Raw genomic sequence first — 16,224 nt, forward strand, 5'->3', positions numbered from 1 at the left:
AAGAACTTAGCCAGGCCCAGAGGAGTCCGTGCTCACCCCATCCACATTGAAACAGCACCTTCATGGACTTGCGCCTTTTAACAGCTGCTCTATTTATCTTTATTTTTCAGACAGAGCAGTTGATAACGCTGTGGGTCCTCTTTGTCTTCACCATTGTTGGAAACTCTGCTGTGTTGTTCTCCACGTGGAGGAGGAAGAGAAAGTCCCGGATGACCTTCTTTGTGACTCAGCTGGCCATCACAGGTCAGTAACTGTACAGAAGGGAGAGGAGGAAGCTCCTGCTTTCAATTCTCCCAGCAGTGGAAATGGGATGATGACAACCAAAAGCATGGGCAAAATTGGGAGGAACTGGGGATATAAATCCTCCAAAGTTTTATACACTAACATGTCCATGAAACTCCATTGTAAAAGTAAATCCTTATTCTACAGAATTGGAAAGACCATTATCAATGTCACCAAAATAAATCTACAGGGCTTCAATTTTTGTACACAACAGCCTCCCTAGTATATAGTAAAATTATTTTGCTATATTGTCCTATGTTAAAAGATTAAGGGATTCATCCTAGAAAACCTACTACAGAAATGAGTGCTCACTCATGCTTGTTAGTGCTGTCTGTACAATACCAAGCTCATGGAATCGGTCTAGATGTCCATCAGTGGATGAATAGATGATGAAAATGTGCTACAAATATACAATGGAATTTTATTCAGCCATAAGCAAAATGAAATTATGACATTTTCAGGAAAATAGGTGACTTGGAAAAGACTATATTAAGTGAGGTAACATGGGTACAGATATACACAATCTTAACTTAGGTTTCTATATATATTTGTTTATGTGGGAGTGAGAATATGTAGGTGCCAAAAAACAAGAAAGGGACTCATGAGTGGGGAAAAGGAGAGAGGCTTAAGGGATAGGTAGTTAAGGGGGATAATAGATCTTAAGTGATGTGGAAATCAGAAAGGGAATACTGAGGTGGGAAAGCATAGAGGTGTGGGGAACAGGAAGGTAGAGAGGAGGAAGTGACATCAATCAAAACTAAGTATAGGGCTGGAGAGATGGCTTAGCGGTTAAGCGCTTGCCTGTGAAGCCTAAGGACCCCGGTTCGAGGCTCGGTTCCCCAGGTCCCACGTTAGCCAGATGCGCAAGGGGGCGCATGCATCTGGAGTTCGTTTGCAGAGGCTGGAAGCCCTGGCGCGTCCATTCTCTCTCTCTCCCTCTATCTGTCTTTCTCTCTGTGTCTGTCATTCTCAAATAAAAAAAACAAAACAAAACTAAGTACATATAAGGAACAAAAAAAGAAAATACTAATGTTTTACAAATGATAAAGGGGAATGACTAACCAAAGCAATCTATAGCCAATAATAAAATGTGAGGTAAGAAAATAAGCTAAAAATTAATTGACTATATTAGTAGTTGAATTAATTGTGCATGGACTAAAGGCAGATTTCAATGAACATAACAGTATCATCATTGTAGATTCAAAAATTCCCGGCTAGAATTACTTCATAAAAGATGTATAAATTAAAAAGGATATACAGAAAGGTTAAAATCAAAAGGATAATAAATTGTACTAGCTTTCTACTGCTATGGCAGAATAACAGAAGTAATCAGAAGGAAGGTTTACTATGGCTTACGGTCTCAGGGGCTTCTGTTCATCACCACTGGGCTCCATTGCCATTGGCTCTCTGACCAGAGAGTACACTGGGGTGGGAACATGAGGAAGAGGAGCATACTCACTTCGTGGTGGCCTGAGCAATGAGGCAGATGGAGGAGGGCACAGGCCCTCAATATCCCCATGTAGGATACACCTCCAATAACCTAACTTCTCTCCAACTAGCCTTTAACTCTAAAGATTCCACCACCTCTCAAGAGGCTAGGGACCTACTCTTCAACAACACATAGGCTTTTGGGGGACATTCATGATTTAAACTACAGAGAGTTCTGCAAAATGAGTTAAGGAAAGGAAAAGAAGAAATAAAGAAAAAAGGAAAGAAAGGAAGAAAGGAAAGAAAGAAAGGAAGGAAGGAAGAAAGAAAAGAAGAAAGAATGAAAGAAAGAAAGAAAGAAAGAAAGAGAGAAGGAAGGAAAGAAAGAAAGGCAGACAGACAGTCCCAGGGCTGCTGGCTTCATAGAGAAATCCCACGAAGACAGTCCTCAGGGAAGCCAGGTAAGTGAGGCTACCCAAAAGACCCCAGAACAGTGAGGCTGAAACCCCAGCCTGGAAGAGCTATAGGCATGAAGTTCCCTACCATGAGAGCATCCGTACAACTTTCCAAACTGTGAAATCCGGCTTCCAAAACTCATAGTGTGAAGATAGCACATGAAATGGTTATTCCAGAGCCGTACGCGTTCATGCCATCTGTTCTCTTGTGTCGTGGGCTTGCTTGGGTCTACTATCCCTTTCACCTAGCCTGCTTCTTCCTTTTGAAATGGGAGTGTCTACTGACGACTTCTTCATAGCACTATATTTTGGAAACATATAACTCATGTTGATTTCGCAAAACATCATAGACTAGGTGGCTTACTCGGTTTTGGAGGTGGAGAGCTCAGCATCAAGATCAGGTTCTCATGAGGGCTCTAGTCCTGGCTTAAAAATGGCTTTTCCTCATTCATTTCACAAAGAGAAAGAAATATTCAACTCTGTGGGGTCTTTTAAAAAAATATTTGTGTTTATTTTTCATTTATTCATTTGAGTGCAATACACAGAGAGAAAGAGGCAAATAGGTAGAGAGACAATGGGCATGCTAGGGTCTCCAGCCACTGCAAAAGAACTCCAGATGCATGCGCCACCTTGTGCATCTGGCTTACATGGGTCCTGGAGAACTGAGCCTCGAGCTGGGGTCTGTAGGCTTCACAGACAAGTGCTTAATCACTTAGCCATCTCTTTAGACCTGTGGGGTCTTTTTTAAAGGTTCAATTCCCCAGGACCCACATAAAGCCAGATGCACAGAGTGGCACATGTGTCTAGAGTTCGTTTGCAGTGTCTACAGGCCCTGGTGTGTCCATTCTTTCTCACACTGTCTGCCTTTCTTTCTCTCCCTCTTTCTCTCTCTCGGATAGGTAAATTAACTTAAAAAGAATTTGGTAGAATGTGGCAAAAATAACTCATTGCAGAGAGGATATACAGAGCATCAGAACGTTGCAAATGGTTCAGATCAGGTGAGGCCTAGTTTGGAGGAACAGAAGTTCCCGAGGAAACACAGCTATTGCCAGAGCTCAGCTTTGGGTGTCTTGTGCAGAAGTTCAGGCTTTCCTGAGCATCTCTCCTGTCAGTTTTCTGAGGCCATCATCCTCGCCCACGTTCTGTCAGCTGAGGCTCTCATCCCCTACTGTGTTGACTGCTGTAAAGCCACCCAAAGTGTACAAAATGAGGACACCAATTATCTACGGACAGATGTTGCTGATAACACGAGATCATAGGAAGACAAGGAAATTCTGATCCAAGTGCTGGCTAAGAGACCATGGCGACAGGATGAAATGAAGGGTCCAAGAAGGAATGGTCTACAAAATGTCATCAGATTAGTTTAGTGAAGGATAAAATAGTGTAAAGAATTAAAGACGTGTTCATGGGTAAAATATTTCCAGATATATACTGGAGAGATGGCCGAATTCAATGGCACCTAAGTACTGGGTGGCTGAAGTAAGGTGACAGAGAACGTCAGTAGAAAACAAGACCCCACTAATGGAAACTAAGCTCTATAAAGTGTTTATTATGAATAGGCTCTGTGTTAAATTCTTTCCATAGATTATCTTCTTTAATTCTCACAATGGCCCCATGGCCTAGTATGGGCCTTATCCTGTTTCCACAGTTAAGGAAATTACGGTACCAAGAAGCCTTGCCTCATGTCATGCAGTGCATGGTAGATTAAATTTTTTTTTTGTTTTATGTTTATTTATTTATTTGAAAGTGACAGACAGAGAAAGAGGCAGAGAGAGAGGGAGAGAGAGAGAGAGTGGGCACGCCAGGGCCTCCAGCCATTGCAAAGGAACTCCAGACGCGTGTTCCCCCTTGTGCATCTGGCTAACATGGGTCCTGGGGAATCAAGCCTTGAACCGGGGTCCTTAGGCTTCACAGGCAAGTGCTTAACCACTAAGCCATCTCTCCAGCCCGCATGGTAGATTAAAACATTGAGACCCAGCCACTCTTTCCTCTAGTTCTGAGCTCTCACATGTTGCAGGCCGCACCGCGCCAAGGGGCCTCGGTGTGGGTGAGTGATCCACGGGTGCACTGAAACACTGTGGAATAATGGAAGTCAATGTTGCAAAATTAGAGCCTGCTGCCAACATATTTAACCAGTGAGTGGGAGTTAGCACGCGGGAACAGAAGAGTAACCCGGGGCAGGAGGCTGTACGAGCTAAATATGGAATAAACCAAATAAACCTCAAAAAGAAAAAAAAAACATTTCAAAGTGCTATGATTCAACTAAAAATATCTCTAGCTGAGCATCTGGACTTCCTGCCTACATAGGCCTGACTAGTTGGCAACTACTCATGGAGGACGGGAACTCAGGAAGTTCCCCACCTCACCCCCAAAGGCCTCTAATCCCCCAGTGCCTCAATGGCTGTAAATGTCCGATACTAGAGAAGCCCTTTCTAGAAATGTGTGCTATCCTTCATACCCATCATTCCTTCCTGGATTGTGGGGGCTTCTGAGAACCCTGAGGAGGAGAAGATTGGGAGAAAGGATTGGGGTCTTCATTCATTTGTTACCTATGTTGCCACTGGAGTCCTGGCTTTGCATCATCTAACCAAATTTCCACTATCCTGGGTGCCAATGAATCGTCTGCTTCGTGAGGAAGTGGACTGTTCAGTCATTAAAGGATCAGGATTGAGAGGAAGGCTGCTTGGGTTTCAGTCTGGTTTGTTACCTATTCCTTGCCCAAGGGAAAAAGAAAAGATGGGGAAGTAGCCAATGTCATGGAATACAAGTCTCACCCATTTGAAAATGTCCTACTTCAAATCTTCTGGGGAAGTCAATTCTTTCTCCAGATTTTGGAAAGGCTCAGGACCGAAGATATTTCTTGAGTTGCTATTTACCTAATACTTTAATTGGAGATACTATCCTGTTAAAGTTTCATTGCTCTGTAAACTACCATGCACGAAGATTGCCACAAACTCACCTCCTTTTAATGAACATTTTGCTTTGCAAGTGTTTAAGGTTCGTGAATTTGGTTGGTATTGAAAGGCGTGTTACTTGCTGCCTCTGAGGTCTTGGAGGAGGAACAATTTTTCGGAATATCAGTTTCCCAGTTGTTGCAGTCAGGTTCGCACTGCTGGTAGAAATCACCCAGCCAAGAGCAGCTTGTGGGAGGGGGAAACTCCACAATGGCAGGGGAAAACAATGGCATGATCAGAGAGGGTGGACATCACCCCCTGGTGAACGCAAGGTAGACTACAACAACAGGAGAGTGTGCCAAACACTAGCAAGGGGGAGCTGGCTATTACACCCATAAGCCCACACCCAACAATACATTGCCTCCAGGAGGCTTTAGTTTCCAATTGCCATCAGCCGGGGGACTTGGCACACAGAATACCTAAGTTTATGGGGAACACCTGAATTAAGTCACCACCCCAGTCCAAACCTCTCAGGGTTGTGGTGGGATTAACTCAATATGTAGGGCAGTTGGAAGCACGTTCCTGTTCTGAGAATGCCACTGTGAACATGGCTACTGTGCTTCTTGTAAACCTGATTCACTGAATCAGTGAAGAGTGCATGTTCTCCAAAAGACCTGAACCTCACTTATTTTGCCAGAGAAGCAGGACTTGGCTCAGGTTTGTCTACGGAGCTCACTTAGGCTTTGGAGTCCAGCCACATTTTCTCAAGCAACATACTCCTGAAGGAGTTCAGGGAGGTCCACCACCAAACACCCAGCTTGGTGTACTGATTATTTTGAGCTAAGGCACTTGAAGATGAGAGAGTGCAGGAGAGACTTTCTCTGCACCTTTTTTTCTTCATAAAGGAATCTGTGAAAGAATACAATAGTCATAATCCTCCCTGGGAGTTTCGTGACTCGGAGGAGATGGAAACCAGAAGTTGTCACCCTACCCAGGAAACCTGTCCTACCTCCATCTATGCTCCTAAGGGCCTATTGATCTTCTCACTGTTTAGATAACTAAGTAGCTACGTTTTGTCTCTGTGATGCCCTCCTGCACCTATCATTAAAACCGAGTGCATTTGTGAACATCTCCTGCTATTGTTCTGCCTACTTCATAAACCCAGCTATTTGGGCAGGTATGGAAGTGTGCTCCTTAGATCAGCTCCAGTGACCTCATCAGTGCCAGTGTGTCTGGAAAGCTAATTTCAGAAGCATTATTTCAGGGAGGAAAATCAACGCTAATTGGTATTGTCAGGCCAGGCTGATCTAATGTTGTTTATGAAACACTATTTTTTCATCAGGACATACAACTTGAAAACAGCTTCCTTCTTGTAAGCTGGTAGCTTTCAGTGATTCTTGAAAGAACATCTTTTACATCTTGTCTTTCAATAACTTAAGTTGGTGAATCAGTTGGGGTTAGATTCAGCTTCACATTCATAAAATATAGCTAATAATGGGGTTGCATTCCTATGGATTGATTTTTTAGTTCATGTAAACAAGTTCAGAGCTAATATTCTAGGGCTCATATTGAGTGAACTTATCACTGGGGACCCAGACTTCTTTATATTTCTGCTTTATTAGAAGAATGTCATCCTCGAGCTCAGCCTGTTGTATAGCTACCTCTTGGTTCAAGACAGATACTAGAATTCTTGCCGTCATGTCCAAATTCCAGTTACAGAGGAAGATGAGAGGAAGGATAGAGGAACACATGCCAATTATCTTCCCTTCCTTTCATTGGCATTCCCAGAACTCCCAACCACAGGTTTTGCCTTGAATTTCACTTACCATCCCCAACTGAAGAAAAGACTGGGCAATTATTTATTATATAAGTTTTAATATACATTCATTAACCAAAGATAATTAGGTTTTCTTCCCAAGGGTGGGGGGAACCAGAGGTCAATAGCAGTCTCTGGCCATAGCTTGTCTTCTATACCTTTATTTCCATCAAGAGTGAAGAAATTCAGACGACAGATCTCTGTTCATGCACTGTTGTGGTTTGGATGTGAAATGTCACCATAAACTCATATGTTTAAATAGTTAGTGCTCGGTGGATGGTGCTACATGGGAAGGTTGTGAAACCTTTGGGAGCTAGAGCCTTGCTGGAGGCAGGGGATCACTGATGGTAGGCTGTGAAGTCTTATAACCAGCCCCAGTTCCTTTTTCCTTTCTGCCTCTTGGCTGTGGATGCCATGTGACCAGCCAGCCTTCTACTCCCGCTGCCATACCTTCCAACATGGCAGGCTATACCCCCTAGAACGATAAGCCAGAACAAAGCTTTCTTCATTCGGCTGTTTCTTGTCAGGTATTGACCACAGTAAAGACTAAAGTGAGTAATACATTCTCCAGTTCCCTTGCTTTAAAGCCTTAAAGAGGCTTCTCTCAGAGTGCCATTCTGTAAAGAAACAGCTTCCTCTGCACTCATACCACACTATCCTACCGAAGACTTCTCAGACCTCAAGAAGCATGAAGTTGTCCCCTCAGCCAGCAAGTAGCAGACTCCAGGCGGGTATCCTCTAGGCCCATTTAGTTCTGATGCACTCTGGAGACATCATCAGATCCCTCAGGTTGAAGACACTGTCCCTACGACTGCTTCCCCCAACTTCAGAGGCCTATTGCTTTCTCTGGGCTTCTGACCAGTGATTACAAAACTCAACTATCCACAACCTTCTTCTATTAATTTGCTAAACCAGCACACAGAACTCAGGGAACACTGGCAATTGAAAGGAATTTGGAAGTTTCATGTCAGAAAACAAGATAAGGACAAACATATTTCATATTATCTCATCTTGCACTCCTCTTCCTACCTCTTTTCTTGGGAAGGGCACACTTACTGCATTCTCTATATACAACATCGACCCATTGGATGATTTTTTTCCATTAGACTGAAAAATTCTGAGATTACCAACCATTTAAGTTTACCCCAATGTGAGGTGATCAGCAATTATTCAATGAGCATTCTTATAATTGTGTGAAATTAAGTGAAAATTCTTTTTTATTTATTTGGACAGTGTTTTTAGAAATAATTTTACTACAAAGAAAGAAGTGGCTTTCAAGTTGGCCACTATCCTTCTAGGCCACCAAGGTCAAAGAGAATTTACTAGGATTTCAGGTACAGGCATAATCTTGAGATTGGGAGGGAAACAGAAGATGTCGAAGCTGTTGTTTGGGCACATTCCGCAATTTTTAACGAATCCATAATAATTCTAACAATTATCTGGATGAATTTAATGACTGTTTTTGTTTATGAGCTAAAGTGTCAATTAAAACTTATTAGTCATTTATCGTCTTCAAGAGTTTTTATTCATATGTAATAAAGAAAGAGCTCTGATGAGAATAACTTCCATTGAGTGTTCAACAAAGGAAAGACCGAAAACATATTTTTGGCATGCATTCAAATAATTTGCTTTTTCTGATAGAGCCAAACCTCATACCCAGAAAGAAAATTAACTGGAGAGCAATTTATTAGCAAAGATAGGAATTCTCTGTCTCTACAACTCTCTAAAACTTACCTGAATGCAGAGAAGATAATTTCAGCAAGAGGGATGAGGCCAGGACCCCAGGGACATCCATGTGGAGTTCATTGCCACTTTTCTGTGAGAATTCAATTTTTTCTTAACTTTGAATTCCATACTTAACTGATTTATGTATTTTAATTTTATTAATGACTAAAATATCTTACACAATATTTTAACTTGTTTCATTTTACATGAGGTGCTATTGTTTATGAAGGTATGTCCTCATTTACACAATAACCAATTGGTAGGATTTTAAAATAAATATTTATTTATTTATTTGCAAACAGACACAGAGAGAGAGTGTGTGTGTGAGTATGTGAACATCAGGGTCTCTTGCCACTGCAAATGAACTCCAGATGCATTTGCCACTTTGCATCTGGCTTTATGTGGGTTCTGGGAAACTGAACCATTCCCACACTCTTATTCCACTGAAACTCCCCTTCTTTCCAAGTAGTCTGTCTTCTATTTTTTTGTTTGTTTTTTCGAGGTAGGTTCTCACTCTAGCCCAAGCTGATCTGGAATTTACTATGTAGTCTCAGGGTGGCCTTGAACTCACAGCAATCCTCCTACCTCTGCCTCCCGAGTGCTGGGACTACAGGCGTGCACCACCACCCCTGGCCTTTTTCTTCTATTTTGGTCTCAGTCCTTTTGTTCTATTTCCTTGTCTATGTCATAGTATAGATGGGCTCGGTGTAGCATAGGCCTTATGGAGGTAATGGCGTCCACGGTGAGGTCATGAATTTACTGGTTATATCAAGTCTGGAGGATAGAGCCCCAGAGTACTCCTCCCAGTCCTGTGACTCCATGCTTCCTCCTCCTGAGCCGTGGAGGCTATGGCAGACGTGCCTCATTTAATGCTGAACTCTCAACAGCCTCTCATTTTCAGCACTTTGATGAACTTGGGTCTCCTCAGTACGGACAAGGATCTCCATAGAGATGTTTCTCCAGCCATTGGTGACAGCAGTACTAGTTCTTTCTTCTACCTCTGCAGTGTTTCCTGAGCCCTGGAGGTGAGATGGAGATGTCTGCCTTAGCTTTGGGTGCTCAACTGTCACTTCTTCTTGGGTCCCCCTGGTAGTCAATGTCATTTGTAAAAAGAAGCTTCTCTAATCAAAAGTGAGAATCGTGCTAATTTATGAGTATAACCATAAATATTTAGAGGTAATTTGATGGGTACAGTGTGTCTATTTAACCAAGGAACGGTGGCTTCCCCCCTACAACCTATGACACTCCAAACCATAGGCTTCTGACTCAGGTTTCCCCACCAGGCAGGCATTTCCTCTGTTCAGTGGGCCTAAGATCTAATCAGAGAACAGATGGTTTTCCCTGTAACTGATGTGTCCTTATTGCACCAATGGGCACATCTTACCTGTGTCCAATTGTGTAGCTTGCAGGGTTAATTAAGTGAGGTCAGGGGAAGAGATTGAGTAAAGGAAAGGTGGCGGGGAGGGCTAATCAAAATCTAAGAGGACATAAATAAGTCATATAGAAACCTACTTTTTTGGACAATGGCACACACAGGAGCCATGGATTGTTACTAGAAAATTTTCCGTGCCAGGGATGGGATACCTTTCAGAGAGTTGTTGGCCAGGGAGGTCCCTGATGCCCCCAAAACATTGCAAGCCATTGCTAAGGCTCATGGTTTCCCACCAGGAATAGATGGTAAGACCCTATTGTTGAAGACTCCACATACTTGGGCTGCAAAGTCACTGAGAAATCTTGCTGGAGTTGACTGAAAACCTTCTCCATGTAGACCATCTGACAGAAAGCTGGAAAAATGCCACGCTGCATGCAGTTCAATGAGAGAGAGAGAAATCGCCAGTGAAGATACTCAACAATGGACACTGCAAGCCTTATATTTGGCCAGCCAGGCCAAATGAGCCAATGGGTACAATAGTGACACATATGTGATGGGGAAAACCAACCACCCTCCCTCTAATTTGACTGGAGGCCTGCTCCATGGGAGGGAATACATTCCTGATACTGAAAACTTAAAACAGGAGTAGTCATGAGCCCTAAGGCTGTAACATCTGCTGCTGTCTGGCTGAATGTATATACTATGTTCACCACTCTAGAACTCTAGATGCATGTGCCACCTATGCATCTGGCTTGCGTGTGTCCTGGGGAATTAAACCTGGGTCCTTAGGCTTTGCAGGCAAGCGCCTTAACTTCCAAGCCATTTCTCCAGCCCTGGAAGATATTTTTGAAAGGATTTCTGTCTTTTGAAGTTATTAAAAGTACTTTGGGGTAGTTATTTTGAAAAGCATTTAATATATAAGGTAGGATGTAAATAATGTTTCAGAACTAAGGACTTCATGAAAACAGGAAGATTGATGATTATTTACTCACAAATTGCTGCAGCAAAAGAGTCAGCCAGTATCCCTTGCATTGGCATTCTGGTTTATAGTGGAAAGGGAGACCCCTCATTGAAAGCTTGGCATGGCGCCCATAGGAAGACTTGCTTTGATGCCTGTGTATTTGAAGGAGCAAGCCCCCCCCCCTTTCAGTCTTTATGTTAATCATTTCAACAAGTTAAGGCATGTTCTTCTTGGGTCTCTGGGATTATGAAATTGCCTCCGGGGATCATAGTTGAGTAAGGCTGGATCTGGGTCGCATGGTTTATGCTTAAGAGAACACCACAGTTTGTAGGCCTATGCAGATAGTGGCTGGAGCCTCTGATCCCTGAGTGGAATTCTCTTTCTCTAGCACCTTGTGTGTGATGTTGGTACACATTTGGAGGACAACTTTAGGGGTTTCAGAAGAGAGCCTTTTGTTGTGCATTGTGGCTTCCAAAGACTCTCCAAAGGCTCCACATCCATGTATATTGCCAAAGATCATGACTAAGATGGGCTGAAATTAAAGCAGGGTTTGTTTCAGGTCCACATCTGAGACCAAGTTCTTTAGGCTTCTTTTAGGGGTCACAAATAGGCTAGTCTCCTGTGTAAGGAGGTCTGTACTCAGACTTCAGTTCAAAAGGAAAACAGGTCAATATATAGGGTCATTTCAAGACACACAGTACAGAAACACTGCCTGATATGTTACCATCCTGGTACCCACATGAGCATAACTACTCTTACTCTGATCATGAAAGGGATCAAGACCAAGATCAAAGCCACCGGAGCATCCACTGAGGGACAGAAGTTGGCTAGCCTGCTATGGAGACTCAAATGGGGGTATCTTCCAATGGGACCTCATTTAGACAGAACTCCCAGATCACAGCTGGGAGAGGCTAAAATCCAGTCTCAGAGCTATTGGATAATCTCCCATGGTAATAATGATCCCAGTGAGTTCCAATTGATGGCACCAGCAGAAGTACAGCCATGGGAAGGATGCTCATAGAACCATAGCACCTTCCCAGCTGGTATTGAGATTAAGTGCCTACTTAACTGCTTTGGGCCAGAAGCTGCAGGCTAATCTAAGTGCATCTTCTAGGAGTCCCTGGAATAGCTGAGGTAACTCCAGAGCTCTAGCAAAAAGAGATTGGTACCTGAAAAAACTCCTTCTGGATTAGTGGGGGGATAGAGCCTGGTAGTCTTGTCCTTTTGGTGACAATGGGCATGTCTAGGTCTCTCTGTGGTTTCTGGGATGGGTATTACTAAGCAGGGATCATGGCTTGACAGGAACTGGGACCAAACTGAGTTTGTATCCACTGTAGACATAGATTCAGGTGGGTAGAAAAGCCTGTCTATTAAGGCACTAGTGTGTTTGACTCTGCTTTAACCCTTTGAAAGATGGTTTTGGCAATAGGCTAAATAGAGATGGCTCCAAGTCCTTTGGAGAATGGGACCGTTCCTGGGGCTGAGCCTAGTTTCACTGTCAGAGGGTTTCCCATCAGATACAGCTCTGAACACTCAGAATGGTCCTGTGAGGTCTGAAAATCCACTAGAGTCTCACAGTCTGTGCCCTGGTGCTTCCATAAGGCGGATTTTGGTTAGATAGCTGTGGAGCTGTGTTTGTCCGGGCAATGCAGGAGGCTGACTCCTTATTCTTCTATCTTAGTTTGTCAGAGACACAGTGGTTGACCCCCTGTTCTTCCATTTGGCTCATCTCATTTCTATTTTTCTTTTGCTTTTGAAATATCTTAAAATTTTCTTTGTTGGTGATAGGTTTCAAAACATTCTTTCTTTATATTACCTAGTGTCTTTTGATTTCTGTCAGCTTCTCGGTATTTTCGCTTTACAACTTATTTAATGTCTTATTATCTTGTCTTTCACCTTTTATTCCATGTCAAAGTGTTCCCAGAAATGTAAAAAAAAAAATGCAAAACAGGCATTGTCTAATTTAAGTATGTTCCCCGAACTAACGTTTTCTTGAAACGCATATTCTTTTTCTGACATGTTTGTACTCTTTTCTACATTTTTAATTTAATGCTAAGAAATCTCTATATTACATAACTAGTTATTCTACCAAATGTTGTTTAATTAGCTAACATCTGAATACTTGCACACCTTTTATTTAGATAACTCTCTTTTTTGCATGTTTAGTGTGTGTGTGCACGTGCGAGTGTGGTTTAGTATATGCACGTGTATATGTAGATGTGTGTGCCCCATATGTACATATGGATGCCAAATAAAAAATATCAGGTGACCTCCTCTAACAATGTCTTGCTTTATTTCACTGGGACAGAGTTTCTCACTGACCTTGGAGCTTATGTCTTTAGTCTGGCTGTCTGGCAAGTCCCAGTAATTCTCCAGTTTCTGCTCTCAGCAGGGCTGTGGTTACAGGTACACATGACCAGAGCTGACTTCTTTTGTGGGTGCTAGGGATCAGACTTGGGCTTTTTCAAGCCTTCATGTTTGTGTGGCAAGTGCTCTTATCCTTGTCCTTTACACCATTCCCCCAGCCCTGATTTAGTTCGTTCTAACACTAACCGCACAAAGCATTGTCATATTCTCTACTTGGAGAAGAGCTAGTCTGTGTTCACAAAGAAGATGACTCTTTCTCTCGCAAGAAAAGATAAAATATTGTCCTATGGGGAAAAAAATTTTAACTAAAAGGAACAAATTCTTTCTCCCAGCTAAGCTTTTTCTTCTTTAGAAAAATCGAGTTTCTTTTTGTTCCCTGCTTTCGCCCCAGTGCAGGCACGCTGTGGCCCCAGAAAGGAGCTTGTCTTCGTTCTGTCTAAAGTGAAGAGGGTACCTTCATGGTTTTTAGAAGGCCAGAAACCATAATGGTCCTTTGCTTGTAAGTACAAATTTCAACCTGTAAAAATGGAAGGGAACGTTTACATCTCCTGAAGTCTGTTACTTTAACAACTCCTGCTGTAATTAGTCCAAGCCACCTTTATGAGGTAGCTCAGTCATTCAACAACAGAGCTACCCGGCTCCTGCCCCGTGCGGGAGGAACCACAGCTGATTTCATGTTGTAATAAGATTAAATTGAATTTTCCACTGTTCTGCTGCTTCATGCAGTTTCTCAGGTTAACATACAACCCATACTTGGCCTATGTATCCCTTCTTGGCTTAAGCAAACATCGTTAAGCATCTACTACGATGACATTTGGTTGTAGCCACTAAAGAAATCACGGTGTATTTGTCTGTATGTGACAACTGAAGAACACACCGGCTTATTTTGCTTGCTTCATGGAGGCTTCCAAGGTAGACTGGGCCTTGAGCTTGACTTACTTCAGCAGTCTGGCTGTAGTAGGGACAAGAGGGGACCTTCACCCAAAGCCTTGCTCCTCATCATCCTACCAACAGATGCTGTGGGAGTTTGCTAGGGTTGATGTAACAAATGACAAGACAGAATGGTTAAAAAACACAGAAATTGGGGCTGGAGGGATAGCTCAATGGTTAAAGTGCTTGCCTGCAAAGTCTAATGACCCAGGTTCAGTTCCCCAGTACCCATGTAAAGCCAGATGCACAAAGTGGCACATGTATCTGGACTTTGTTTGCAGCATCTGAAGGCCTTGATATGCCTATTCATTCTCTCTCTCTCTTTATCCTTATAAATAAATAAATAACCAAAAGCCCCACAGAAACTGGTTTCCTTATAGCTCTGGTGGCTGGAAGTTCATAATCATGTAGTTAATAGAATCACCTTCATCCTGAGGTCTCTCCCCTTATCTTTCATATGTCTATCTAATCCCTTTTGGCTCACCTGCCACCTGTGCATGTGTGTATCCTAACCTGCTCTTCTTATAAGGATACCATTTGTATTGGATGAGGACCAACTCACATGATTTATTTACCCTGTCTATCTCCCTAAAGGCTTTATCTTCAAGTGTATTGTGATGTGCTGGGAATTAGGACATCACCGTACAAAGTATGGAGGGACACAGAGCAGTTCCTAATGAGTGCTCACCGATAATCTCCAGAGAACACTCGTCCACACACAGAGAGCAAGGTTGTCACATAAGGTGGCTCAGAGGAGGAAGGAGGACCACTTGCCATCACTACTCAGCAAACCCATACACATATTTACCTTGAGCTGCATGTTCATTGCTCTACCAGTCAGTATAAACAAGACATGAAGCTTCGCTGGAGGGGCTGAGGCTCACTTCAAATGACCCACTCCTTGAGATCCGGCCCAGGTACCAGGAACATTTAAATTAAGCCTGCTTTGGAAGAGAGGTCAGGTTAGGGCTGGTATAACAGGGACATGGATCTTAGCTCTTTCTTAGAGTCCTCCTGACTGACATGCTAGTGCTTGTAAGGACTCATGGAGTCTGCTAAGCCTCCAGGAGGATCTCCATTTTGGGGTCCTGCAGAGAAAAGAGCTTGTGATATTAACTCTTTGTCCACCTAGACACTTATAGTTTATGAGCTCATGTTATCCATTCCCAGTTATCATTTCCTGAGTCCTGGTTAGTCTCCACTTCTCTATAGCCCAAATCCTTCCTACTACTTTGTAGGAATATCTGTAAAGCTACTTTCTGATCATATCTGACAAGTTTGATAGGTTTCTGGAGGGAAGACTGTTACCAGTTCTTAACCTCAGTATCATTGTGCCTATGATGGCCTCCTTATATGATGACATGTTGTCTTCTCTTTAGGAAAGGGAGGCCAAGTAGAGAATGGGAGAAGCAGAATTAGTGTCCATCTCCTTTTGTAAAATATGTCATATTTATTTATTTGACAGAGAAAGGGGGAGGGAGGGAAAGAGAATGGGCATGCCAGGACCTCCAGCTACTACAAGCAAACTCTAGACGTGTGCACCCCCTTGTGCAACTGGCTAACATGGGTCCTGGGGGATCGAACCTGGGTCTTTTGGCTTTGCAGGAAAATGCCTTAACCGCTAAGCCATCCCTCCAATCCCTCCAGCCCCGTCTCCTCTTTTTAGACTCTGCTCCTAGTGATTCGCTTCCCAGGTTGTGCAAAGCACAGGAGGAAGTCGAAGCTGCAAAAGAAGTCCTTTCCACCAACAAGAAATCCAGATCTCTACATTTTACTGAAGAGCAGATAACTGATACATTATCACCAGTCTGCAGCTCCATTCAACTGGGAAATAGTAATTTTGGGGCTACTGCACAACAGGCCACTGTGCTAGCAGGAAAGGGAAGGGAGATAGTCATTTAGGAAATAGTGATTCACTGGAGGCATTTATGAAACAAGGAGAATAAATCAAAGTTGTAAATTGAAATGACGTGGGAAAAGAAAAGGCCATAGTG

General features: G+C 42.9%; 1 protein-coding gene across 1 annotated transcript in view; it reads left to right on the forward strand.

Annotated features, from left to right (window-relative positions):
* Npsr1 (neuropeptide S receptor 1) overlaps positions 1-16,224 on the forward strand; it is a 149,931-nt gene that overhangs the window by 29,374 nt on the left and 104,333 nt on the right. The window contains exon 2 of the mRNA XM_004652295.3: positions 111-243. Coding sequence (XP_004652352.2) covers positions 111-243 — 133 coding nt within the window. The remainder of the gene's footprint in view (positions 1-110; positions 244-16,224) is intronic.

The sequence above is a fragment of the Jaculus jaculus genome, chromosome 11, assembly GCF_020740685.1.
Source record: "Jaculus jaculus isolate mJacJac1 chromosome 11, mJacJac1.mat.Y.cur, whole genome shotgun sequence".
Lineage (NCBI taxonomy): Eukaryota > Metazoa > Chordata > Mammalia > Rodentia > Dipodidae > Jaculus > Jaculus jaculus.